Source organism: Amyelois transitella, chromosome 28 (assembly GCF_032362555.1).
Source record: "Amyelois transitella isolate CPQ chromosome 28, ilAmyTran1.1, whole genome shotgun sequence".
NCBI classification, from domain to species: domain Eukaryota; kingdom Metazoa; phylum Arthropoda; class Insecta; order Lepidoptera; family Pyralidae; genus Amyelois; species Amyelois transitella.
In genome coordinates this window covers 4418093-4444382 of record NC_083531.1, presented here as the reverse complement: position 1 = coordinate 4444382, position 26290 = coordinate 4418093, and the positions used below count along the sequence as shown (strand labels likewise).

The 26290-nt window shown below is 39.3% G+C and overlaps 2 protein-coding genes across 2 annotated transcripts; one reads left to right on the top strand and one right to left on the bottom strand.

Moving 5' to 3' along the window:
* Positions 1-612: 612 nt before the first annotated feature.
* LOC106132859 (zinc finger protein ZFP2) lies at positions 613-15880 on the bottom strand. Its single transcript, XM_060952153.1, has 13 exons — positions 15464-15880; positions 15138-15266; positions 14473-14665; positions 13813-13968; positions 13064-13236; positions 12114-12244; positions 11494-11568; positions 10282-10417; positions 9478-9605; positions 8194-8323; positions 7568-7681; positions 4666-4863; positions 613-1427 (listed from the first exon to the last, which is right to left on the bottom strand). The coding sequence occupies exons 1-13, from the start codon at positions 15572-15574 to the stop codon at positions 1272-1274; spliced, it is 1830 nt and encodes a 609-aa protein (XP_060808136.1). The 5' UTR covers positions 15575-15880; the 3' UTR covers positions 613-1271.
* A 154-nt stretch (positions 15881-16034) lies between these two features.
* Positions 16035-25554, top strand: LOC106132866 (E3 ubiquitin-protein ligase RNF220). Its single transcript, XM_060952343.1, has 8 exons — positions 16035-16627; positions 17834-18043; positions 19443-19586; positions 20599-20670; positions 21086-21247; positions 21865-21930; positions 23215-23289; positions 23975-25554. Exons 1-8 carry the CDS (start codon positions 16265-16267, stop codon positions 24065-24067), a joined length of 1185 nt encoding a protein of 394 aa, XP_060808326.1. The 5' UTR covers positions 16035-16264; the 3' UTR covers positions 24068-25554.
* Positions 25555-26290: the final 736 nt, after the last annotated feature.

Genomic DNA, 26290 nt, shown 5'->3' with positions numbered 1-26290 from the left:
TCTTCTGCACTGACTCTTTGGAAGCGGCAGTGAACTTGGTTTTAAGTAATGTTGGGAAACCAAAAGATATGACAATAATTGACTGATGTTGAAATTAAAAATGAATTAATAGCGATTGAAATTAAAACTTATTTTACATGTCAATAAATATTTAATTCATATAAAATTACATATTACAAAATATTACACTAATAGGTTTGCACACGTCATTCACTAACACATAAATCAATTATTTTTATGTACAAATAATTATCACTTAAAATAGTAGATACTATAATTTACATACATTTTTATTATTAAAAATAATTTACAGTATTCTGGCGTAAGTCCCAAATATCCTTACTCTGGAGATGAGCCCAGGTCTGCATTCACACGAAGCGACTCCCGTCTGACCTCCAAAACTTTTCAAGGGATCTGAACCTAACCCATATCAAATCACTGTTGCCTACATGTGCAGGTCTCATTACGATGTTTACGGCGAGGAAAAACACCGCGAGAAAAAAACCTGCACATTAAGGCAACTGTATTTGTAACCATAATCCCAATACAGTTTTTTTAAATGCTAATCTGTTTTTTAGGCAAAAATTTTCCATGATGTGCCGTGTGGCACTAATAAAAAAGAATAGGACCACTCCATCTCGTTCCCATGGATGCCGTTAAAAGAGACTAAGGGATAGGCTTATGAACTCGGGATTCTGCTTTTAGGCGATGGGTTAGCAACCTGTCACTATTTGAATCTCAATTCCATCATAAAGCCAAACAGCTGAACGTGGCCTATCAGTCTTTTCAAGACTGTTGGCTCTGTCTACCCCGCAAGGGATATAGACGTGGTTATATGTATGTATTTTCCATGCAAGATCTGCGGTGATGGGTACCTGCTATTTGATATCCAAAACGGGTTAGGTTCCCCTGCAAAGATTGCGGAGTTCAGAAGCGAATCGCTTCGTGCAAAAACCTGACTCACCCAATCCATGCATTCATAGTAGACAATGTGCATTCGTCCACGATTTAGATTTAAGAGACCTCTATATTTGTAAATTGACGTCCGATGAACATGCTGCAGTGTAGTTTGTTCCGCCGCTTCTTCTACACTTGCGCTTTGGAAGCGGCAGTAGTTATAATTAGATTTAAGTGATGTGACGTCAATAAGTGATACCTTGTATCCAGTTTTGAAAATAAATCTATTCTATTCATGGTCAAAGACACACCCCGGGCTTCTCTCCAGAGTGGTGAGGATGAAACCGGGACTAAAGCCAGGAGGAAGAAGACCACTACACATCTTGACGATCTTCAGCTTTCACCCCCCCCTTTTTTCTGATTATGGGCATTTTTAAATGTACAGCTTTTACGTGAACATTCAACGAATCCGATTGGCTGAAACACTTGGAGCAGAACTGACATTCGTAGGGTTTCACTCCGGTGTGTATCTGTAAAAGAATTTAAAAAAAAAAGTATAAGAATTAAAAAAAAAAAAAAGAATAAAAAAACAGTATTTTAACAGACTTAAAAAAGAATAAAAAATTACAGTATATTAACAGACTTTAGAAAAAAGAAGTTTATCCTCAGTTTGACGTGTATGCTTGTTTGTTTGTTTGTCCTCGCGTTTTGCTCAACCGATTTTGATGCGGTGTTCAGCAGTTCCCTAAGGAGAAGGTTTTAGAAAAATAGTAAAAAACAGTAATTTAACCGACTTTAGGGAAAAAAAAAAGGTTGATCCTCAGTTTGACCTGTATGTTTGTTTGTCCTCGCGTTTCGCTCAACCGATTTTAATGCAGTTTTCAGGAAGTTACACTTAGGAGAAGGTTTTAGAAATCTAACCGACTTCATAAAAGGAGAATATCGCTTGGTGGTGGATACGTTAAATACTACTCTGTTACTCTTTCCCATGGATGTCGTAAAAAGCGACTAATGGAATTAGAGCAATATTTATGTAGTGCAAGCCCCTATGCTGAACAGCGCGGCTTCGCTTCCCGTGGAGATAGTAAAAGTGGATTAAGGGATAAGGTAATAAACTTTGGATTCAACATTTTTTTTTTTCATTTTCATTCCTCTGTCGGCTCTGTCTACCCCGCAATAGATATAGGCGTGCCTTGCATGAAGAGAGTTATGAACGTGGATGAATATATACATACATATATGTATGCCCTTACCCTCTGATGCCTACTGAGCGCCGGTTTCTGTGTGAACCGCTTGCCGCACGTCACACACACCGTCCCGTGCCTCATGTCCCAAGTCTCATGTCCCATGTCCCAAGTCTAATGTCCCACGTCCCATGCCTCATGTCCCAAGTCTAATGTCCCACGTCCCATGCCTCATGTCCCAAATCCCACGTCCCATGTCTCATTTCCCATGATATATATTATGTATCCCCTTACCCTCTGATGCCTATTGAGCGCCGGTTTCTGCGTGAACCGCTTGCCGCACGTCGCACACACGTACGGCCGGTCGCCCGTGTGCGTCCGCGTGTGTATGTTCAGGTGGTTCTTGCTCGAGAACCTCTTGTTGCACACGGCGCACGTGTTCGTGTCCCACGTGTAATGTCCCAAGTCCCATGTCTCATGTCCCACGTCCCATGCCTCATGTCCCACGTCCCATGGCTCATGTCCCACGTCCCATGCCTCACGTCCCATGTCCGTAGTCTAATGTCCCATGTCCCAAGTCTAATGTCCCACGTCCCATGTCCCAAGTCTAATGTCCCACGTCCCATGCCTCATGTCCCAAGTCCCATGTCTCATGTCCCATGTCCCACGTCCCATGCCTCATGTCCCACGTCCCATGCCTCATGTCCCACGTCCCATGCCTCATGTCCCACGTCCCATGCCTCATGTCTAATGCCTCATGTCCCAAGTCCCATGTCTCATGTCCCATGTCCCAAGTCTAATGTCCCACGTCCCATGCCTCATGTCCCATGTCCCAAGTCTAATGTTCCACGTCCCATGTCTCATGTCCCAAGTCTAATGTCCCACGTCCCAAGTCTAATGTCCCACGTCCCATGTCCCAAGTCCCACGTCCCATGATATATATATATATATAAATATATGTATGTATATGTATCCCCTTACCCTCTGATGCCTATTGAGCGCCGGTTTCTGCGTGAACCGCTTGCCGCACGTCGCACACACGTACGGCCGGTCGCCCGTGTGCGTCCGCGTGTGTATGTTCAGGTGGTTCTTGCTCGAGAACCTCTTGTTGCACACGGCGCACGCGTACGTGTCCCATGTCCCAAGTCTAATGTCCCACGTCCCATGCCTCATGTCCCACGTCCCATGCCTCATGTCCCACGTCCCATGGTTCATGTCCTACGTCCCATGCCTCACGTCCCATGTCCCAAGTCTAATGTCCCATGTCCCAAGTCTAATGTCCCACGTCCCAAGTCTAATGTCCCACGTCTCATGCCTCATGTCCCATGTCCCGAGTCTAATGTCCCACGTCCCATGCCTCATGTCCCAAGTCCCACGTCCCATGTCTCATGTCCCATGATATATATTATGTATCCCCTTACCCTCTGATGCCTATTGAGCGCCGGTTTCTGTGTGAACCGCTTGCCGCACGTCGCACACGCGTACGGCCGGTCGCCCGTGTGCGTCCGCGTGTGCATGTTCAGGTGGTTCTTGCTCGAGAACCTCTTGTTGCACACGGCGCACGTGTTCGTGTCCCATGTCCCACGTTTAATGTCCCAAGTCCCATGTCTCATGTCCCACGTCCCATGCCTCATGTCCCACGTCCCATGGCTCATGTCCCACGTCCCATGTCTCATGTCCCATGCTCACGTCCCATGTCCCAAGTCTAATGTCCCACGTCCCAAGTCACATGTCCCATGTCCCAAGTCTAATGTCCCATGTCCCAAGTCTAATGTCCCACGTCCCATGCCTCATGTCCCATGTCCCGAGTCTAATGTCCCACGTCCCATGCCTCATGTCCCAAATCCCACGTCCCATGTCTCATGTCCCATGATATATATTATGTATCCCCTTACCCTCTGATGCCTATTGAGCGCCGGTTTCTGCGTGAACCGCTTGCCGCACGTCGCACACACGTACGGCCGGTCGCCCGTGTGCGTCCGCGTGTGTATGTTCAGGTGGTTCTTGCTCGAGAACCTCTTGTTGCACACGGCGCACGTGTACGTGTCCCATGTCCCAAGTCTCATGTCCCACGTCCCATGCCTCATGTCCCAAGTCCCATGTCTCATGTCCTATGTCCCATGGCTCATGTCCCACGTCCCATGCCTCACGTCCCATGTCCCAAGTCTAATGTCCCATGTCCCAAGTCTAATTGTCCCAAGTCTAATGTCCCACGTCCCAAGTCTAATGTCCCACGTCCCATGCCTCATGTCCCAAGTCTAATGTCCCACGTCCCAAGTCCCATGTCTCATGTCCCATGCTCACGTCCCATGTCCCAAGTCTAATGTCCTAAGTCCCATGCCTCATATCCCACGTCCCATGCCTCACGTCCCATGTCCCAAGTCTAATGTCCCATGTCCCAAGTCTAATGTCCCACGTCCCAAGTCTAATGTCCCACGTCCCAAGTCTAATGTCCCACGTCCCATGCCTCATGTCCCATGCCTCATGTCCCATGTCCCAAGTCTAATGTCCCATGCCTCATGTCCCAAGTCCCACGTCCCATGTCTCATGTCCCATATGTATGTATGTATATGTATCCCCTTACCCTCTGATGCCTATTGAGCGCCGGTTTCTGCGTGAACCGCTTGCCGCACGTCGCACACACGTACGGCCGGTCGCCCGTGTGCGTCCGCGTGTGTATGTTCAGGTGGTTCTTGCTCGAGAACCTCTTGTTGCACACGGCGCACGAGTACGGCTTCTCGCCGGTGTGCGAGCGCTGATGGTATTTGAGGGAGGCGTTGGACTGTTTAAAAAAAAATACAAAAATCGTTTATCTGTTGTCTATAAAGTCGTTTCACTGACGATAGTTGAACGTGACAATGTCTTAAGAAAATACTAGTAGAATGGTAGCATTTTTCTAGTGTCCGACCGAAGCTTCGGCTTCGGCTTCGGCTTCGGCCACCTTCGGCCAAAAAATCCACCTTCGGCGAAACATTCGGCTTCGGCCCAAAATCCGGCCGAAGCCGAAGGTTTCGCCGAAGGTCCGAGCGACCGTCGAGATTGAACGAACTGTTACGAAAGTCATGAGGCGGCGGGGAGTCACTGTCAAAATATCACATTGCTGATTGCATGCATCAAAACAAGTCCGTACGTGTATTTAAACGAGTGTTTTTGTAAGAAATCAAATCATTATTTTTACCAGTAGGTAAATCACAAACTTTTATCTATACATATAATAAAACAGTAAAAATATTTTGTCTGTACATTTAGTATTTTCGACTGAAATGGATAGAGGGACACTTAGAATGAATAATAGAAAGCAAAAATATATTTTTTAAATTTCTTGTCTGTCTGTCTGTATGTATGATCACGATTATCTCCGAAAGTACTAAACCGATTTACTTCAAACTTTCACCAATTGCTTTGTTTTAACTCAGAATAACATTAAAAGTTTGTTTCATCAAAATCGGTTCACAAAAAAAAAGTTATCGACATTTGAATGAACTCAAGGCATCAGTATGCCAGCGAAATTAAAAATTCAAAGTCATTTATCATTATACGACGACATTATACCTATAACATATAAATATAAGTGAAAGGCGACTAAGGGATGGGCTTACAAACTTGGGATTCTTTTTTAGGCGATGGGCGAGCAACCTATCACTTTTTGAATCTCAATTCTATCATTAAGTCAAATAGCTGAACGTGGCCATTCAGTCTTTTCAAGTCTGTTGGCTCTGTCTACCCCGCAAGGGATAAAGACGTGACCATATGTATGTAGTCTACTTTAATTTCGACACCAACGCAACGGCTTCGATGGTCCAGTGGTTAGCCCGTGAGACTGTGAAGTTGGCGGTCCAAGTTCGAATCCCAACAATTACAAGATATTTTTTATTATTAAAAATATATTTTTTTTGTATTGTTTGAGTATTTTATGTAAAAAAACTGAAAATCAAAATACTACATATAATGTCACTGGACTCGACAGCATTCGAGCTTAAATAAAAACGTGTCAAATTATTACTAACATTAGTACATAAGATTTACTAACAACTCTGGACTGTGTCTGAAATAAACATATTTTATTTTATTTATTTATTTATTTATAATAAAACGGTAAAAATATTTTTTCTGTACATTTAATATTTTGACTGAAACGGATAGAGAATTTTTTTTTTACATTTTTGTCTGTCTGTATCTGACTGTATGATTAAAATTCAACTCGAAATTTACGCGGACGAAGTCGCGGGCAACAGCTAGTTTATCTCTAAACCAACCACCTCTTTGATATATCATCAACTTCTATATGAAACAGTCAATATATAAACCTTCAATATTGAGGTTTTGAAATGATTTTAATATTAATTGTAGCTTGTAGACAATATTGAACAAAATTAATTACTGAGTGCTGAGAGAATATAAACCTTCGGCTTCGGCTTCGGCTTCGGCCGAAGGTTGTGGCGATAGCCGATTAATCGGCTTCGGCTTCGGCTTCGGCCAAAAATAGACCTTCGGTCGGACACTACATTTTTCAAAAGAAAATTTTAATTTCATACATATGGTCACGTCAATATCCCTTGTGGGGTAGATAGAGCCAACAGTCTTGAAAAGACTGATAGGCCACGCTCAGCTCAGCTATATGGCTTAATGATAGAATTGAGATTCAAATAGTGACAGGTTGCTAGCCCATCGCCTAAAAAAATAATCCCAAGTTTGTAAGCCTATCGCTTAGTCGCCTTTTACGACATCCATGGGAAAGAAAATAAAAAAAATTAATAAAAAAAATCAATAAAACATTAATTTCATTTGTTTAATAGATTTGTTTGTAGGTATATAGAGAAGGAGGTATACGCTGCCGAACGCGAAGGCCGATTGTGCCTCTTTGTCGCTCGTTCCGCGCTCTCGCTTGCACTTCAGCCTTACATGGAACGCCTCAGAGCGAGGTAACGCCGCATGAGTCATGTTTTTTCGTGCGTGCAGCCGGCTCAGTCGCATTATAAGACGTTGTCACGCCAAAAAAAAATATTCTCGGCGGCCTCAGTGGCGCAGCGGTAATACACTTGTCTGTGACACCGGAGGTCCCGGGTTCGAATCCTAGTCAGGGCATGATGAGAAACGTACTTTCTCTGATTGGTCTGGGTCTTGGATGTTTATCTATCTAAGTATTTTGTAAAATATAGTATCGTTGAGTTGGTATGTCGTAACACAAGTCTCGAACTTACTTCGAGGCTAACTCAATCTGTGTAATTTGTCCCGTATATATGTATATATTTATTTATTATCAGCATTTCACCCGCGTGAATTTGGTATATACTGGTTCGAATTGAAAAATTCTTTATGCTTTGAATAGACCATTTATAGAGAAAGCTTTAGGCTATATAACATCACGCTGCAATTTTAAAGAGCAAGCAAGCAAAATTATTCATCCTTGAGGGCTTCAATGATGCTCAAAATGAACTTTTCCACGCGGACGAAGTCGCTGGCGCAGCTATGCTTTATATACTCACAGTGCAATGCTTTCCGCATATTTCACACACGACATTTCTATTGTACTTCACGCCGAGGTGAGCGCGTTTTGTATGAGTAATCAGCAAAGATTTGCTCGAAAACGTGCCATTACACTGTAAAAAAAACATTCAAAATTGAAATAATTTTATTCATAAAATTCGCTTTTGCAGGCAATCTAATAAATAATCTTACATTCACGTGATTTTAAATTTTTATAGATAAATTCAAGTTACATCTATTCTAATGTTATAAAGCTTAAGAGTTTGTTAGTTTGAACGCGCTAATCTCAGCAACTACTGGTTCGAATTGAAAAATTCTTTTTATGTTGAATACACCATTTATTGAGGAAGGCTTTAGGCTATACAGGGTGATATTTTAAACAACTGCAGCCTTTTAAACATAGACTATACCCATGTTTCTGAGCCGTTTGAGCCTATTTTTATTTAAATTAAACGTCATCATTTTCACATTTAAAAAACCCTCAAAAACTACGTCACACGCTGTAATACATACCAATACTACAAAAAGATCAATGATGCCCAAAATAACTATTTTACGCGGACAAAGTCGCGGGCACAGCACAGCTAGTTAATAAATAAAGACGTGACTATATATGGGCACGCACCTGTTGACACGGCAGCCGGGCGGCGGGCGGCGGCGCGCGCGCACGCGGCGGGCGCAGCGCGCGCGCGTGCCCGCGCAGGTGCTCGGCCAGCGGGCCCGGCACGCCGCCGCCGCATATCGCGCAGTGCGACCTGCCATATTGCGGTCATGCGCGGTGAGATGTGAGACAGCCAACGTGGGACCAGGGCCATGAGACATGGGACGAGGGATATGAGGCATGGGATAAGGGACGTGGGACATGAGGCATGGGATAAGGGACGTGGGACATGAGGCATGGGACGTGGGACGAGGGACGAGACTTGAATCATGGAACGTAGGACATGAAACTTGGGTCATGGGACATGAGTAATGGGACGTGGGACTTTTAGACTTGGGTGATGGGACATTAGACTTGGGACGTGGGACATTAGACTTGAGACTTGGGTCATGGGACATGGGACGCGGGACATGAGGCATGGTACACGGGACGTGGGACTTGAGACTTGGGACGTGGAACATTAGACTTGGGCCATGGAACATGAAGCATGGGACATGGGACGTGGGACATGAGAATTGGGCCATAGGACGTGGGATATGGGACGAGGGACATGGGACGTGGGATATGGGACGAGGGACATGGGACATGGGACGTGGGACATTAGACATCAGACAAGACATAAGATAACTTATTTGCCAAAACGTGTACCTACAATGACATAATGCATAAATGCATTTAAGGTGTCAAAATTACAATAGTGTACCAACATGTTTTATTCTATGTACCTATTTACTAGCTTTCACCCGCAACAATTCAGCGACACAGTAATTTAACAATTCACTAATTCCAATTTATATTTTGTTAATGTACCAAATAAACGATTTTTCTTTCTTTCTTTGACGAAATTAGCACCGCCTTCAAAAAGCAACAATTTAAACGCCACTTACAAAAAGCGACGAATTAAACGCAGCAACCACGCAATAATATTAGTTTATTGGCAAATGTCACGAGATCTGCAACTTTTACCGAGATAAATTCGTTGCTTTTTGGTAGGTGACGCTTAATTCATTATTTAAAAGGCAAATTTTTAAGCGCCTACCATTTAAGTACCCCGTTCAAACATACATACATAAAATCACGCCTCTTTCCCGGTGGGGTAGGTAGAGACTACCTCTTCCCACTTGCCACGATCTCCCGTTCAAACGTGCTGTATAAAATTACCTCAAAAGTATAAAAATTCAACCATTGTACAAATCTGTCACTGAGAAAAAGAGTAAAAGAAAAACAATAACAATTTCAAATATATACCCGTCCTTGTTCTTCATCTTGTGCTTGAAAGAGTTGAGCATATGTCTCTTCCACGCGTCACTTGTCAAAAATTGTATTTGACATTCAGAACAGTAAGTGTCAGAATTCTTTTGTGGTATTGTTGGATTCTGAAAACATTTTTTATTATTTAATTATCAGGCCTCTGTGGCGCAGCGGTGGTGCGCTTGTCTGTGTCTTGACATATAATCACATCTATGTCCCATGCGGGGTAGACAGAGCCAACAGTCTTGAAAAGACTGATAGGCTATGTTCAGCTGTTTGGCATACTAATAGAATTGAGATTCAAATAGCGACAGGTCGCTAGCCCATCGCCTAAAAGTAAAATCTCGATTTAAAAGCCTATCCCTCAGTCGCCACTTACGACATCCATGGGAACGAGACGAGACGTTCCGTCGCTTCTTTTACACACGCGCTTCGGAAGCGGCAGAAGTTATAATTAGATTTAAGTGATGTGACGTGTCAATAAGTGATACCTTGTATACAATTTTGAAAATAAATCTTTTCTATTCTATGTATGAATAACAAAAGTGCCGTGTGGTTCCCGGCACCAATACAAATAAGAATCATCCATGGGAAAGAGATGGAGTGGTCCTAACTCCCATCTCTTTCCCATGGATGCCATAAAAGGCGACTAAGGGATAGGCTTACAAAATTATCCTTTAGATGAGTACACTTAACAATTAAATTTATGCAGTTGAATTAAAATTGTAAAACCCTGTATAAACCTGTCGCAATAAAATCATTGTAACAAATTAGTAAATTAATGGTTGTTTTATAACTCACCTGTTGAGTATGTCTGTGCGTTTTGCTCTTATGCATCAGCAGACCGTGTTTACCGACAAAACTCTCGCCGCACAATTCGCAAACGTGTTGTGTTGGGTGACATTTCCTCATGTGAGTCAGATAGGATGTTGATTTTCTGTAATGTTAATCACACACACACACACATAATCACGTCTATATCTCTTGCGGGGTGACAGAGCCAATAGTCTTGAAAAGGCTGATAGGCCACGTTCAGCTGTTTGGCTTTATGATGGAATTGAGATTCAAATAGTGACAGGTTGCTAGCCCATCGCCTAAAAGTAGAATCCCAAGTTTATAAGCCTATCCCTTAGTCGCCATTTACGACATCCATGGGAACGAGATGGACTGGTCCTATTCTTTTTTTTTATTGGTGCCGGGAACCACACGGCACATGTTAATCACAAATTAAAAAAATATAATATAGATATACCAGCTGTGCCCGCGACTTCGTCCGCGTGGAATAATTGTTCTGGTCATTATTGAAGCCCTCAAGGATGAATTATTATCCCCGTTTTTTTTTTTCACATTCTCCATTCCTCCTTGGCTCCAGTTGCAGCGTGATGTTATATAGTAATAATTTTTCAATTCGAACCACTAGTTCCTGAGATTAGCGCGTTCAAACAAACAAACAATCAAACTCTTCAGCTTTATAATGTTAGTATAGATATACGGTCGGAAGCCGTGTGGACCCGGCGCAAATGGAAAAAAAAAATAGGACCACTACGTCTCTTTCCCATGGATGTCGTAAAAGGCGACTAAGGGATAGGCTTATAAACTTGGGATTCTTTTTTAGGCGATGGACTAGCAACCTGTCACTATTTGAATCTCAATTCTATCATTAAGCCGAACAGCTGAACGTGGCCTGTCAGTATTTTCAAGACTATTAGCTCAGTCTACCCCGCGAGGGATATAGAAGTGACTATATGTGTACCTTGTGGTTCCCGGCACCAATACAAAAAAGAATAGGACCACTCCATCACTTTCCCATGGCTGTCGTAAAAGGCGACTAAGGGATAGGCTTACAAACTTGGGATTCTTTTTTAGGCGATGGACTAGCAACCTGTCACTATTTGAATGTCAATTCTATCATTAAGCCAAACAGCTGAACGTGGCCTATCAGTATTTTCAAGACTGTTAGCTCAGTCTACCCCGCGCGGGATATAGACGTGACTATATGTATGTATGTAATACCTGAACTTCTGCCCGCACAATTCACACTCGTAAGTGTAACCCTCGTGCCATTTCTGATGTTCCCTCGCTTGGTTTCTGAAAAAAAAAAAAAACACATGACTTCTTAAAAATACAGTACCTAGTGTTGCCATTAAAAGAATTAAAAAGATATACTATACAAAAAATTATAGGATCACTCCATCTCTTTCCCGGTGGATGTCGTAAAATGCGACTAAGGGATAAGCTTATAAACTTGTCATTCTTCTTGACAAGTATGTACCGACATAAGTTGATATTGTATTTGAAGGTATCTAGATATAACTTGCTTGTGCGGCAATGCAATAAATGCTCCGTGATACCACACATGTCTTTTATTTAGCACTTCTTTCAGGCGACGTAGGTACTCGTAGCAACCAGTCACTATTTGAATCTCAATTCTATCATTAAACCAAACAACTGAACCTTTCAGTCTTTTCAAGACTCTCTTGGCTCTGTCTACCCCGCAAAGGATATAGACGTGATGATATGTAGGTATGTACAAATTTACCTATAAGTATGCATAGTATGTACACCATTGTTTCTATAATCATTCACAACGCCATCTATACAATAGCGGTTGAACTAACAATAAAGACACTCACTTGGTATGAGATCTGTGCTCGCATACGTTACACAAGTACTGTCTGAAGTGCGACGTCGCAGAATGAGTTCTGAGGTGGCGCGCGGTGCGATATCGCATATGACATATGTCGCACTCGTGATCGCCGCTGCTCTGAAAATGAGAATCGAATTTCGAACACTGCATACATAATGTGGTGACATTGATCGCTGACGTCATACGCCATCAGCCAATCACAGCACAGAATACGACACTGAAATAAAATAAGAACTATTTATAGACATCGTCTATTTCTCTATGTACTTATATGATGATTGTTTTTGTTCTTGATCTTCAATTTATGTATTTATACATACATCATGTGTACCTTCTAGTGAATGTAAATTCCTTTCTTTAATTTAAAGTTTAATAGTTGCAGCGTGATGTTATTATATTATTAACCTAAAGCCTTCCTCGATAAATGGTCTATTCAACACAAAAATAATTTTTCAATTCGAACCAGTAGTTCCTGAGAGTAGCACGTTCAAACAAACAAACTCTACAGCTTTATAAATAACAATACTTAACAATAACAACTTATAGATAAAAATAACACATTTTTTCCTAACTAAACATAACCATGGCAACCGTTGCTATGGCAACCGTTGCTATGGCGTCCATAAACAAGGTCGCCCACACTGAATAGAATAGAATATTTATTTGCTTTTGACTAGGGTTTACAAAAGGTTTAAAAAAAAACATATTTCCTACTGGTCATAGCATGCAAATTATTATAAAACAAGCGACCCGCCCCGGCTTCGCACGGGTGCAAAATTCGGAAAAAATTAAACATAAAAACCTTTACCTCTACCTGTTACAAAAAACCGCATCAAAATCCGTTGCGTAATTTTAAAGATCTAAGCATACAGACAAACAGACTAAAATAGCGACTTTGTTTTATACTATGTAGTGATTATTATACAAAAGTCTGACCTCGGCGTGTTTCTCCCTGTGGTTGCTATACGCCTGGTCGTCGACGAAACCCTTGTAGCACAAAACGCATTTGTACGGCGAGTCCATGTAATTGGACGACGACGCACGCGCATTCATTTCGTTCAATTGTTCCTCTTTCGTAAGTATAATCTCTTTCGCGTTCAATTTGAATGCTGTAAGATTTGAGATACGGATAAATTTATGGACTTGGATATAATATACATACAGGGTGACATTTAAAACAACTGCATCCTTTTAAACATAGACTATACCCATGCTTCTGAGCCGTTTGAGCCTATTTTTATTTAAATTAAACGTCATCATTTTCACATTTAAAAAACCCTCAAAAACTACGTCACACGCTTTATAAAGACCAATAGTACAAAAAGAAATTAAAACTAAACATGTAAATAAATGTCTGAAAAATAAAGTACAGAGTTGTCGAGATCGCTCAGCTGAATGAATTGTGTCGTTGACCTCAGAATCTTACGTGTCGCTTTTTCGCCGGCCGGGGTGATATTACGTATTTAGGATCGTGGATTTTGATACTTTAATTTTTTTTCGTACTTTCTGAAAAAATGAACCGATAATCTTCTTTTAACGTTTTTAAATATCCTTTAAATGAGTACACTTAACAGTTAAATTTATGCAGTTGAATTAAAAGTCACCCTGTATATATTTCTACTTTTAAGAGCGTTTAAATACATATGTCTTAAAATAAGAATATTTACTTTTTTTATTTCCATTACCTGTTTTATATTTCCGGCCTTTCCCGTCCGTTCTCTTCAAACTTCCCTTTCTGTCTTGTTTCATACTGATATTCTTCAGTGGCACGTCATCATCGGAGTCAGTAAAACCGCCATTGTCTAAATCTGACAGTGGAATTCCATTTGGTTCCGATGTTTCTGAAATCAATTATTTATTTTACATACATATACATACATAAAATCACGCCTCTTTTCCGGAGGGGTAGGCAGAGACTACCTCTTTCCACGATCTCTGCATACTGCCTTCACTTCATCCACATTCATAACTCTCTTCATGTACGCTTGGCGGTTTTGGGTACTCTTGACCTCTTCTTACTCTCTCTTATTACTTATTTTAATTAGATATTAATGTTTTAATTTGCATAGATAAATAGATCATTAATTTGATTTGCTACACAAATTTACATTTTCATATGGAGTACACATTAATAAGGGTGCGAGTTGCAGCAATACAAAAATGGTCACAACTCAATGAATTTATTGCTATAGAGCAATATTTACTTATTTTATTTTCATCATTCATCTTTATTCATCACCATACATAAGAAACATACAGAAGATTCTAATTCAAAATTTTTAATTACAATTTTCTTTTTTTCAATTTTCATTCAACATTTCAAAGTTGTAAAATATTTTACGCACCTGCTGTTCTTTCAGTCTTCACGGTCACCGTTTCCTGTTCAACTTTCACTGGACCGCCTTCTTCAACAGCTGTTATGACTTCTTCACTATTAGTTATTTGTTCTTCAGCGACAGTTATACATTCAACAGGTGCAATGTGTATTGTCAGGTTGTTCTTTGATTGGATAACATTTAGAAACTCTGTTGTGGTGGGCTGTAATAATAATATTATTTATATGTATAATAAAACATACACACATACATATAGTCAAGACTATGAATTATATTATTCATACATACATAGGTATAATAAAACATAATAATAAACTAATAAGTCACATATTCATGATTATGGCAGGTGTCCGAACTTCTCCAGCAATAGCCCAGTTTAAATCCATCCAAACTTCAACTCCATAACCCATCATTCTTTTCCTTATATTGTAATAGCTCCACCTCCTGCCGAGACCTGTTCATGGACATATCATCTATTGATATGCCCGGGAACAGGTTTTGGCAGGAGAACAACACAACATCAACTTCTGCAAAGGGCCTCTACATGTAGGATTTATATCCCCACGCAAGCTTCTCAAAAATCCGGGGTGTATAGACCCGTGAAATCCAAGCGGAGAAACAAATAATAACTTTATTTGCATGTTATAGAGTGTAACAATTTTGAGTAAAATTACCTGATTGCTTTCCAAGATGCCTCTGAGTAATTTCTCGGCTCTTAGCGAGGTCTGTATCAACTTTTGCGTGTTTTTCAATCTCGCGAAACAGATGTAGCAAGTCGCTATAGGCCTCATTTCTGTGTGCAACTGAAAAGATATACAAGTTTATAGACATACATACAATCACGTCTATATACCTAACGTATATATGCGTATATTGCGAAGTAGACACAGCCAACAGTTCCGAAAAGGCTGAAAGTTTACTTTCAATTGTATGGATTTATGATGAAATTGCCCATCGCCTAAAAGAAGAATCGCAAGTTTATGAGGAAAAGAATGCTTACTGGAACATTGGTAAGTTTCTCGTAAACTTCTTGGAGCGGCGTTTGGGCTATAACGTGCATATTCACGTCTGAAGTCAGGCATATTCTGCAGAGGGATGATATGTGTACCATTTTTATGGTTCAGATTCTGCAACACCTACTGAACATTATTAGAATTAAATATACTTAAAATGTGTACTTCGCGAGTAACCGAACATCATGAGTTAAATTAGGGAGTAGTAGCTTCGTTATAACATTTAAACCAGAAAAAATTATATCCCACATCGACTTGTTATTTTTTTGTTGTTGTGATTTTGTTTTTTTTTTAATGGATAGGCGACGGTCGATGACGCTGCTTGCTAGTCCTATAAATTAATTATTTTCATGGCTTCTTAGCGTTCTTGCACGCCGAAATTAAACAAATTTTATTATCATCAGTATCTCTTGAATGTGCTTGAGAACAAAAGAAAACTGTGAGGCTGCGGTCATACTGAGCCTCGGATGCGATTGTACGGTACCTTTATTTTATTAATACGGCATAAAGAACAAAACGCAACGTCAATCAATGCCTACTTGTCAAAGGGTGTTTTTGGTCTATGCTCTGAGAGATCATCGGACAAATTACAAAAAAAAAGTGTAAACGGATCAAGTTGTTGTTGTTTTTACTGAAAATTAATCGTTCTAATTACGTGATTCAAAGCAAATTTATTCACAAGACGAGGTCGTACATCAAAATAGAAGTTTCATTAACCAATTGCCGGGTCGTTTGAATTATATAATCCACAAATAATTACGATGATTTTAGATTATATGTGAAGTAAAATGTTACCTGTTTTGATGTACAGTAACATGGATGGGAGTTCGAACTCATTAAATAACAGTCCCGGTAGTAGTTTCAATAGTTTTTATGACGAAAGGATATTGAATTCGGTTAGGAGTAGGAAGAAAGTGAGTGAATTGCCTAATTGTCCTGTTTGTTCTTGTACAATACGCCAAGGTGAATTGGATTCACATTTGGCGTTAGAAGTTGAGAGACTTCAAAAGTTGTCGAGTGGTAGTAGTAAGCGTAAAATAAGTTCAAATTCGCCTAATACTAGTCTAGCGGTTGCTGGTTCTAGTACGAGTACCGATGTGATGGGAGAAGAGGTAAATGTCTCTGGATGCTTAGGAAGTGATGTTTATCAGGTTAGTATCTGTTGTTTAACTAAAAGGAAAAATCTTGCCCTTGCGAGGTAACAGAGCTTTTAGTCTTGAAATGACTAAAAGGTCTCGTTCAGCTGTATGGCTTCATGATAGAATTTAGTTTCAAATAGTGGGTTTCTACTCTCGCCATCGCTTTAAAAAAATAATCCCAAGTTTATAGGCCAATCCCTTAGTCGTCTTTTACGACATAGATGGGAAAGAGATGGAGTTGTAAGTATTAATCTAATAAATGGGATATTTACTGTATTTTTGTGTGTATGTATACATATTAACAGTAAAAATATTTTGTCTGTACATTTAGAATTTTTGACTGAAATGGATAGAGGGACACTTACACGAATGAATAATAGAAATAAAAAAAATGTTTTTTTGTCTGTATGTATGATCACACTTATCTCTGAAAGTACTGAACTGATTTACTTAAAACTTTTCAGTACTTTCAGACACCAATTGCTTTGTAGTAACTCAGAAAAACATTTAAAGTTTGTTTCATCAAAATCGGTTCACAAAAAAAAAAGTTATCATCATTTGAATGAACTCAAGGCATGAGTTCGAAAATTCGAAATTTACGCGGAATATAATAAGTTGCGGGCAACAGCTAGTCTATAATATTATTATAAAGCTGAAGAGTTTGTTAGAACACGCTAATCTCAGGAACTAGGTTCTATTTGAAAAATTCTTTTTGCGTTGAATACACCATTTATCGAGGAAGGCTTTAGGCTATATAACATCACGCTGCAACTATAAGGAGCAAAGAAATAATGGAAAATGTGAAAAAAAAACGGGGAAAATTATTCATCCTTGAGGGCTTCAATGATGCCTAAAATAACAATTCCACGCAGACAAATTCGCTAGCACAGCTATGTATTATAAAGATATGTATTACAAACAAACTTAATAAACATTGTAAGCCAATCCCTTAGTCGCCTTTTACGACATCCATGGGATAGAGATGGAGTGGTCCTATTCTTTTTTGTATTGGTGCCGGGAACCACACGGCACTTGTGATTCTTTTTTAGGCGATGGGCTAGCAACCTGTCACTATTTGAATCTCAATTCTATCATTAAGCCAAACAGCTGAACGTGGCCATTCAGTCTTTTCAAGACTGTTGGCTCTGTCTACCCCGCAAGGGAGATAGACGTGACCATATGTATGTATGTGTTAATAAATATTTCTATAATTCTCAGCGAATACAATCAAACCGTCTGCGGAGGCTCCGAGCGCGTCGCCGAAGCACTCCGCCTCCCCAGCAGGGCGAATGCCCCGTTTGCAACATGACGCTGCCCACTTCGAGACTGCAGCGGCACGCTTTAAGGTGTCTGAAGCGCACCGGTGCGTCTATGGATGAAGACGTACCTGACACTACCAGTTCGGAGGATGAGAGCATTGATGTTGAGGTAGGGTTGTGATTTTATACATTTTATCTTATTATATAAAATTCTCGTGACACAATGTTTGTCTCCGTACTCCTCCGAAACGGCTTTACCGATTTTAACCAAATTTGCATGCATAGTCAGTAGGTCTGAGAATCGGCTAACATCTATTTTTCATACCCCTAAGTGTTAAGGGTTGTCGACCCTTAACATTTTTTTTATAATTCTATACAAATTTTTATTTTTTTTTTGCAAAACAGCATTTGCCGGGTCAGCTAGTATTTTTTATATTTATTTGACGTCAACCAATGTTGTGAAACCAAACGTTTTGACAATTATGAAGCGATATGTAATATCCTATAAAAATGAATAAAAATTTTGAATTTTAAATACCACTGCTTGACTTCAACTGTCTCTGTGAACGGTCATAATGCGCGTCTGTGACACAAGAGGTCCCTGATTCGTGTCCCGGCCAGGGCATGATAATAAAAGATAATGCTATGATTGACCTTAGTCTTGGATGAATAGAATAATTTTCAAAATTGGATACAAGGTATCACTTATTCACGTCACATCATTTAAATCCAATCATAATCATTACTGCTTTTGGAAGCAGTAATGATTATGATTGGTAATGATTACACATGTGTAGAAAGAAGAGCGGAACAAACTACACTGCAGCATTTTGCACCTTCAATTGAAGTCCAATTTACAAATATAAATAAAACAAGATGCGTACACATTGTACAAATAAAAAAAAATTGACTCAAAAAATCAAATAAAATTAAAGAAATATGTAGATGTACATATATTGTTGAATAAGCTATTCTTGTTTTTATTAAATCCTTTTATTGACATACAAACAAAAGGCACGCAACGCAGAGACAATAACAAGCGATGAATGAAAGAAACACACTGTCATCAGCATAGATCGGAATAGGTAGATTGATTTTATGTACTTGCATCATGAATTACCATAGAAAGCATAACATGGATAAGCCTCTTTTCCGGGATTGCTACTAGTTGTACCATTCCAAAACTTTTTTCGCTATAGAAGGCCAGTCAATCGGATTGATATGATATAAAATGAAATGATGAAATTTTAAAAATTCTTACACTAAGTAAACTACACTGTCCGCGGGTAACATAGGACTACAATTTACGTGAACGAAGTCGGGGGAAAACAGCTACCACTAATATATTCTTCATCCCACTTGTGAAAATTCCGGAAAATATCTTAATAATTATATGTTATTAAGATATTTTCCGCAATCCCGGGCGGAGGCATGTCCATATTAATATATACGTTTCAGTTCAGACCCCAATTTAATATACCTATTCCGATCTCTGTCATCAGACAGTGTTGCCAATATAAAAATATTACATTGTATTTCTCTTTATTTTTAACAATGATATGCCACAGAACGACGGCCCCAGCAGCGGGCCGGGGCACACGGGTTTCGGGGCGGAGTACCAGTGGTGCGGCGAGTGGCGCGTGCGCGCCTCCGCGCTGCTGGAGCAGCCGCGCGCCGCGCCCGCCCGCCGCGCGTCCGCCGACCAGGCGCTCGTGAGTGTTGAGAACGATACATACATACATATATACATACATACATACATACATGTATACATATACATACATTGCCGTGTGGTTCCCGGCACCAATACAAAAAAAGGTATAAGACCACTCCGTCTCTTTCCCATGGATGTCGTAAAAGGCGACTAAGGGATAGGCTTACAAAGTTGAGATTCTTTTTTTAGGCGATGGGCTAGCAACCTGTCATTATTTGAATCTCAATTCTATCATTAAGCTGAATAGCTCAGCCTTTTCAAGACTTTTGGCTCTGCCTACCCCGCAAGGGATATAGACGATCCATGGGAAAAAGATGGAGTGGTCCTATTCTTTTTTCTATTGGTGCCGGGAATTACACGGCACGGTATAGATAGATAAAGCTCTTTATTGCACCATAAGAGTAAAACATACAAAACAGCACAAAACAGACAGAGATGGCACAAAGGCGGACTTATCGCTGATGCAATCTCTTCCAGTCAACCTTTGGGTGGAAGGAAACCGAACAGGAGTATGGAGTATATATTTTTTTTTAGTTTATTTTGGCACAAACAGTCATTACAACAATTTTACAATAAGAATACATATAAAATAGAAACACAAACAGTGCCCAAAAAATTTACCAAAAAACATATAAATTATGCTAGTGTGTTGACAACATAACAATTGACAAAATCCTACTACTATTATAAAGGCGAAAGTTTGTATGGATGTATGGATGTTTGTTACTCTTTCACGCAAAAACTACTGAACCGATTACCATGAAATTTGGTATGTAGGTAGCTGAAGACCCAGAATAACACATAGGCTACTTTTTATCCCAGAGTTCCCGCGGGATTGATGGGGTTTCCATGCGGACGAAGTCGCGGGCGGCCTCTAGTAGCTAAATGTAGTAACTAGTTAACGTAATACATTACATAAATAGTTTACACATATATTTTTTTTTTTTTATATGCTTATACAACCTGCTTTGAAATTTATCCTGACTGTACTGTTAATTATTTGATTTCAGGTTGTTGATGGAGACGAAGACACTGAACTGTACGGGCCACCACAGTATTCTCCATCGAGAATTCATCCTGATGTGAGTTGAAATTTTTTTTTGCATTTATAACCAAATAGTATGTACATTAGTTTGAATACTAACCGATGCTCTTACGGTGAGGGAAAACAAAGTGAGGAAACCTGCACATACATATGGTCACGTCTATATCCCTTGCCGGGTAGACAGAGCCAACAGTCTTGAAAAGACTGAATGGCCACGTTCAGCTATTTGGCTTAACGATAGAATTGATATTTAAATAGTGACAGGTTGCTAGCCTATCGCCTAAAAAAGAATCCCAAGCTTGTAAGCCTATCCCTTAGTCGTCTTTTACGACATCCACGGGGAAAGATATGGAGTGGTCCTATTCTTTTTTGTATTAGTGCCGGGAACCACACGGCATATGTATGTGTATATATTTTTTCTAATTATACATATATATATATATATGTTCCAGGCGGAGATACAAATAACAGAGGACAATCAGACAGACGAACATACAGACAATAATGAGTACACTGATGCTGAACAGTCAACCAAAAATAGCAGTAATGGCACGGAAAATAATACCAACGAGACAATATTAAAGTGTAACGGAATGGTGGAGGCTAGTGCTGAGGTGAGTCACATAGTTTTATAGATTAGTTGTGCCCGCGACTTAGCATGATGACAAATGAACTTTTTCAGATTGGCCTGGGTCTTGGATTTATTTATTTATTTATTTACTGATTTATGTACACAGAAAACATCGAGACTGATAAACACAAGAAACAAAATTACAAAGGTTCTGCTTATTTCAAAAGAAATCTCTTCCAGCAGACCCGAGATAGGAGACATGATGGAAAGGGTGACAGGCGTGTACTCCACTCACACAACTAATAATAGACATACATAAACAAATACATAAATAAAATATAATAAAATACATATATAAATACAAAATAATTAACTTACATAAAGTAAATACAATATATACCAAATTAGCAAGGCTTGGAGAGGTAATAAATTTTAATTAATTTTTTAAATTGGGACAGTGATTTAGAGTCACGTATCTCGGGAGGCAGTGAGTTGGATGTTCATCTATACATATAAGTATTTATTATAAAATATACATAGTATCGTTGAGTTAGTATCTCGTAACACAAGTCTCGAACTTCTAGGCTAACTAGATCTGTGTAATGTGACCCGTATATGTTTATTTAATTTAATTAATATATATTTTTTTTTATATTACAGACAAGAATACAAGCATTAAAAGCGAGGATCAAGGAAATTGAGACAAAACAAAACGCAGGTTTAGTGGTAAGAGATTTTATCGTTTATGTGAAACATGATGTCGTAAAAGGCGACAAAGGTTTGGGCTTATAAACTTGGGATGATAACCTACGATATTGATATTGTGAAGTTGACGTTGTTGAAGAAAATGCTGCAGTGCAGTTTGTTATCGCTTCTTCTGCACTGACGCCTTGAAAGCGGTAGTAAACTTAGTTTTAAGTAATTTATTTGACGTCAACCAATGTTTTTAAACCATACGTTTTGACAATTATTAAGCGATATGAAGTATCCTATAATGATGAATAAAAATTTTGAATACGGTTTTTGGCCGAGAAGATATTGAACAAGTGAATTATGTTTATTTCATTTAGTCGCTCTCAGCAATTATCAGAGTTTGACACAATGGCCTCTTACTTAAATGCATGTGCATTTTTGACATGGTATTGATATAATTTGTTGGATTGTCGGCGGTCGAGTCGGTGAGGTGACAAAGGCACAGGTTCGAATCCCACCACGGCCGTGTACCAATGAATATTTTCGAAGTTATGTACATTAGTTTGAATACTAACCGATGGCGTTACGGCGAGGGAAAACATCGTGAGGAAACCTGCACATTCAGGCGACTGGATGTGTGACCATGATCGATCCAATACGGGTCAGGTTTACCTGCAAAGGTTGCGGAGGTCAGACGGGAGTCGCTTCGTGCAAAAACCTGACTCACCCAACCCAGGGTTCATGGTCGAAGGCACACCCCGGGCTCCTCTCCAGAGTGGTGAGGATGCGACCGGGACTAAAGCCAGGGGGAAGAAGGACTTAGACACTTTTATTTAGTTACTTATATTAATAACTAGCGACCCGCCCCGGCTTCGCACGGGTGCAAAATTATAAATGTTATTATACATAAAAACCTTCCTCTTGAATCACTCTACCTGTTGCAAAAAACCGCATCAAAATCCGTTGCGTAATTTTAAAGATTTAAGCATACAGACAAACAGACTAAAATAGCGACTTTGTTTTATACTATGTAGTGATTTTATATTTTTATCAGTCTGCTGGGTAACCAGCTGACTGATAAAAATCTCTCTTTTTCCTGGATGTCGTTAATGGCGACTTAGGGATAGGTTTATGAACATGGGATTATTTTTACAGGCGGATGGCCTAACAACCCATAACTATTTGAATCTCAATTCTATCATCAAGCCAAACAGCTGAACGTGGCTTTTCAGTCTTTTCAAGACTCCGTTGGCTCTGTCTACCCCGCAATGGATATAGACGTGACTTTATGTTTGTATTTTATCGATTTGTTCACAGAGTAAATGCCTGATATGTCTCGGGCCCCACGTTTCGCCCGCCGTCTCTATACAATGTTGGCATGTTTATTGTGAAGTAAGTATTTAAGATATATGTTAAGTATTTCGACAAGATTTTGACGGCCTCTGTGGCGCAGCGGTAGTACGCTTGTCTGTGTCACCGGAGGTCCCGGGTTCGAATCCCGGCCAGGGCATGATGAGAAACCATGTTTTGTTGATTGGCCTGGGTCTTGGAAGTTTATCTATATAAGTATTTATTATAAAATATTATATGTATAGATATTATAAAATATAAAAAATATATTATAAAATATAGTATTTTTGTGTTAGAATCTCGTAACACAAGTCTCGAACTTACTTCGAGGCCAACTCGCGAGGCGAAGTCGCGGGCTGCCTCTAGTTTATATAATAGTATTAGCTGTGCCCCGCGACTTCGTCCGCGTGGTATAGTTATTGAAACCCTCAAGGATGATGATGAATAATTTTCTCCGTGTTTTTTCACATTATCCATTATTTCTTCGCTCCTAATAGTTGCAGAGTGATGTTATATAGCCTAAAGCCTTCCTCGATAAATGGTCGATTTAAGTTAAATCGACCATTTATCGAGACCATTTTTGCGTTAAATTAACGCAAAAAGAATTTTTCAATTAAAACCAGTAGTTCCCGAGATTAGCGCGTTCAAACAAACAAACAAACTAACTCTTCAGCTTTATAATATTAGTAACTATAGATGTATTTTCATTTGAATATTTTGTCCACAGGTATGTTGGCTCCAATCCCTTCGCGCTAAGAAAATTTGCCCCCAATGTAACGCTATCACAACGACTCAACATTTGAGAAGGATTTACATGTAATATTAGTGTTTAAAATATAGATATAATTATAAGAAAACCGAACTAGCGCCCTCTAGCGGCAGAATCGCGAATCAATATTCGCCGGCGCGGAATGGCGTACCAATAAAATAACGACCTTATAACAAGTGTATACACACACATACACATGATCACGTCTATATCCCTAGCGGGGAAGACAGAGCCACCAGTCTTAGAAAGGACTGATAGGCCACGCTCAGCTATTTGGCTTAGTGATAGAATTGAGATTCAAATAGTGACAGGTTGCTAGCCCATCGCCTAAAAGAGGAATCTCAAGATAAGCCTATCCCTTAGTCGCCTTTTACGACATCCGTGGGAAAGAGATGGAGTGGGCCTATTCTTTTTTGGAATGGTGCCGGGAACCACACAGCAAAATATAACAAGTGTATTTGAACTGAAAATCCGAAATCTTAATGTCTCTTAACAGTAGTACAGTTCGCGGATTCAAATCGCGCTCTCTGATTGGCTGAAATCCAAAACAAAAAGTCTTGTAACTACAATAGCGTACAGTTCAGTTCGCGGGTTCAAATAACGCGCTCTGATTGGCTAAAATTCAAAAACAAAATTTCTCTTAACAGCAGAACAATAGCGGACAGTTCAGTTCGGTTCTTCAAATAACGCGCTCTGATTGGCTGAAATCCAAAACAAAATGTCTCATATTAGTAGTACAATAGCGGACAGTTTTGTTTGTGGGTCTAAATACTGCGCTCTGATTGGCTCGCCCGCTTGAATTTTTTCGCGCCATACAAACATTGGCGCGCTGGTACAACGATGTGTAACATTATTGTACCATTTTTTTTTTCTTCTACATAATAGATTTAATTATTCAGTAATTCTGTGAATTGATATGTAAATTATAACAATAAAGACGAAACGTTGAAATGTTTTAACGATAAAAAGGAGAAATATTGCTCAAATATTTTAGTAAATACATTCACTTTATCTATTATTCAACCTACTTGAAAATGGGAGGTTTTCATTTTATTTGTATGTTTGTTACTCTGTTAATAATGAATTAATTTTCACGCCTTTTGCCACTTGTCCTTGCATACTTTTCTTCATTCAACCATCAATAATTTTTATCATGCAAACTTATAATTTTTGTGTAACAATAGTCAGCTTCATGAAGTGAAAATATCAAGTCAAGCAACAATTTAGTTGATAAAATCGACAGTTACTGGTAAGTATTATTTTAAAACATACTTATTAAATGAGAATATTATGAAATAAGTCTGAATTGTATGAACAAATATACAGTAAGTAGTTTAACACCGTTTTAAAATTCAAAATTTTTATTCATTATTATGGGACATTTCAACATCACTTTATCTTATATATAAAATTCTCGGTAAAAATGTTCGTTTCCGTACTCCTCCGAAACGGCTTGACCGATTCTCATGAAATTTTGTGAGCATATTGAGTAGGTCCGAGAATCGACCGACATCTATTTTTCATACCACTTAGTGATAAGGGTGAAACATTTTTTTTTATCTAGATTTTACTTAATAATTATTTATACGGCAAAATAACGTTCGCCGGAACAGCTGCTTGTAATAATTGAATAAAATATTTGAATTTGAACCTCGCAAAACTGACCCGACCATTATTGACACTTGGTCAGAGAATAAATATGGTAATGGAAGTCACGCAGGTCAGTGAAATGTATGTAATTTTTATATCTATGGTAGGACAAGTGAGACGATTTTTTTAAGTATAATCCGTTTTGATAAAGAAACGCATCTGCAACGGAGTCATGTGATTGCGCAGTGACAGATCGTAGGGTTAGCAAAAAAAGTGTTTGGCAATTATTTTTTTTAATTTAAAAAATATTCAATTTCTTTACATTGAGTACCTACTAATATTAAAACAATATTAGGCGATGAAGAAACAGTAGTTGAGCTGATTTTTTTTTGCACGCTGTACTGACATGTGCGAGTAAAGACGGCAATAGCGTGCGAGTGAGACTGATTGATAATTTTGGCCGCCATTTTGGATTCCTTTTTTTATCGAAACGGGTTATATGTATAACAAGTTTGTTTTCGGTATTTTTTTATTATTTTTTCCAATTAAGTTGGTATGTTAACGCAATTAATGTGTTCGGGCTCATTATCTTTTGCTAAATACCGTCATATAGTAGGTTATTTGACATTACCTTATTCTTGCACTCTTTATGTCTCCTTTTACGTTATTGAAAAATATGCCTTT

Bases quoted from the DNA above. Each gene is read 5' to 3' on its own strand.
- LOC106132859 (XM_060952153.1), bottom strand. From the start codon at position 15,574: ATGGTACACATATCATCCCTCTGCAGAATATGCCTGACTTCAGACGTG. The intron at 14,666-15,137 runs GTAATTTTACTC...TTATTATTACAG, and splicing joins GCATCTTGGAAAGCAATCAG to CCCACCACAACAGAGTTTCT. The intron at 12,245-13,063 runs GTCAGACTTTTG...TCTCATTTTCAG, and splicing joins ACAGGGAGAAACACGCCGAG to AGCAGCGGCGATCACGAGTG.
- LOC106132866 (XM_060952343.1), top strand. From the start codon at position 16,265: ATGTTACCTGTTTTGATGTACAGTAACATGGATGGGAGTTCGAACTCA. The intron at 20,671-21,085 runs GTGAGTTGAAAT...TATATGTTCCAG, and splicing joins CATCGAGAATTCATCCTGAT to GCGGAGATACAAATAACAGA. The intron at 23,290-23,974 runs GTAAGTATTTAA...TTTTGTCCACAG, and splicing joins GTTGGCATGTTTATTGTGAA to GTATGTTGGCTCCAATCCCT.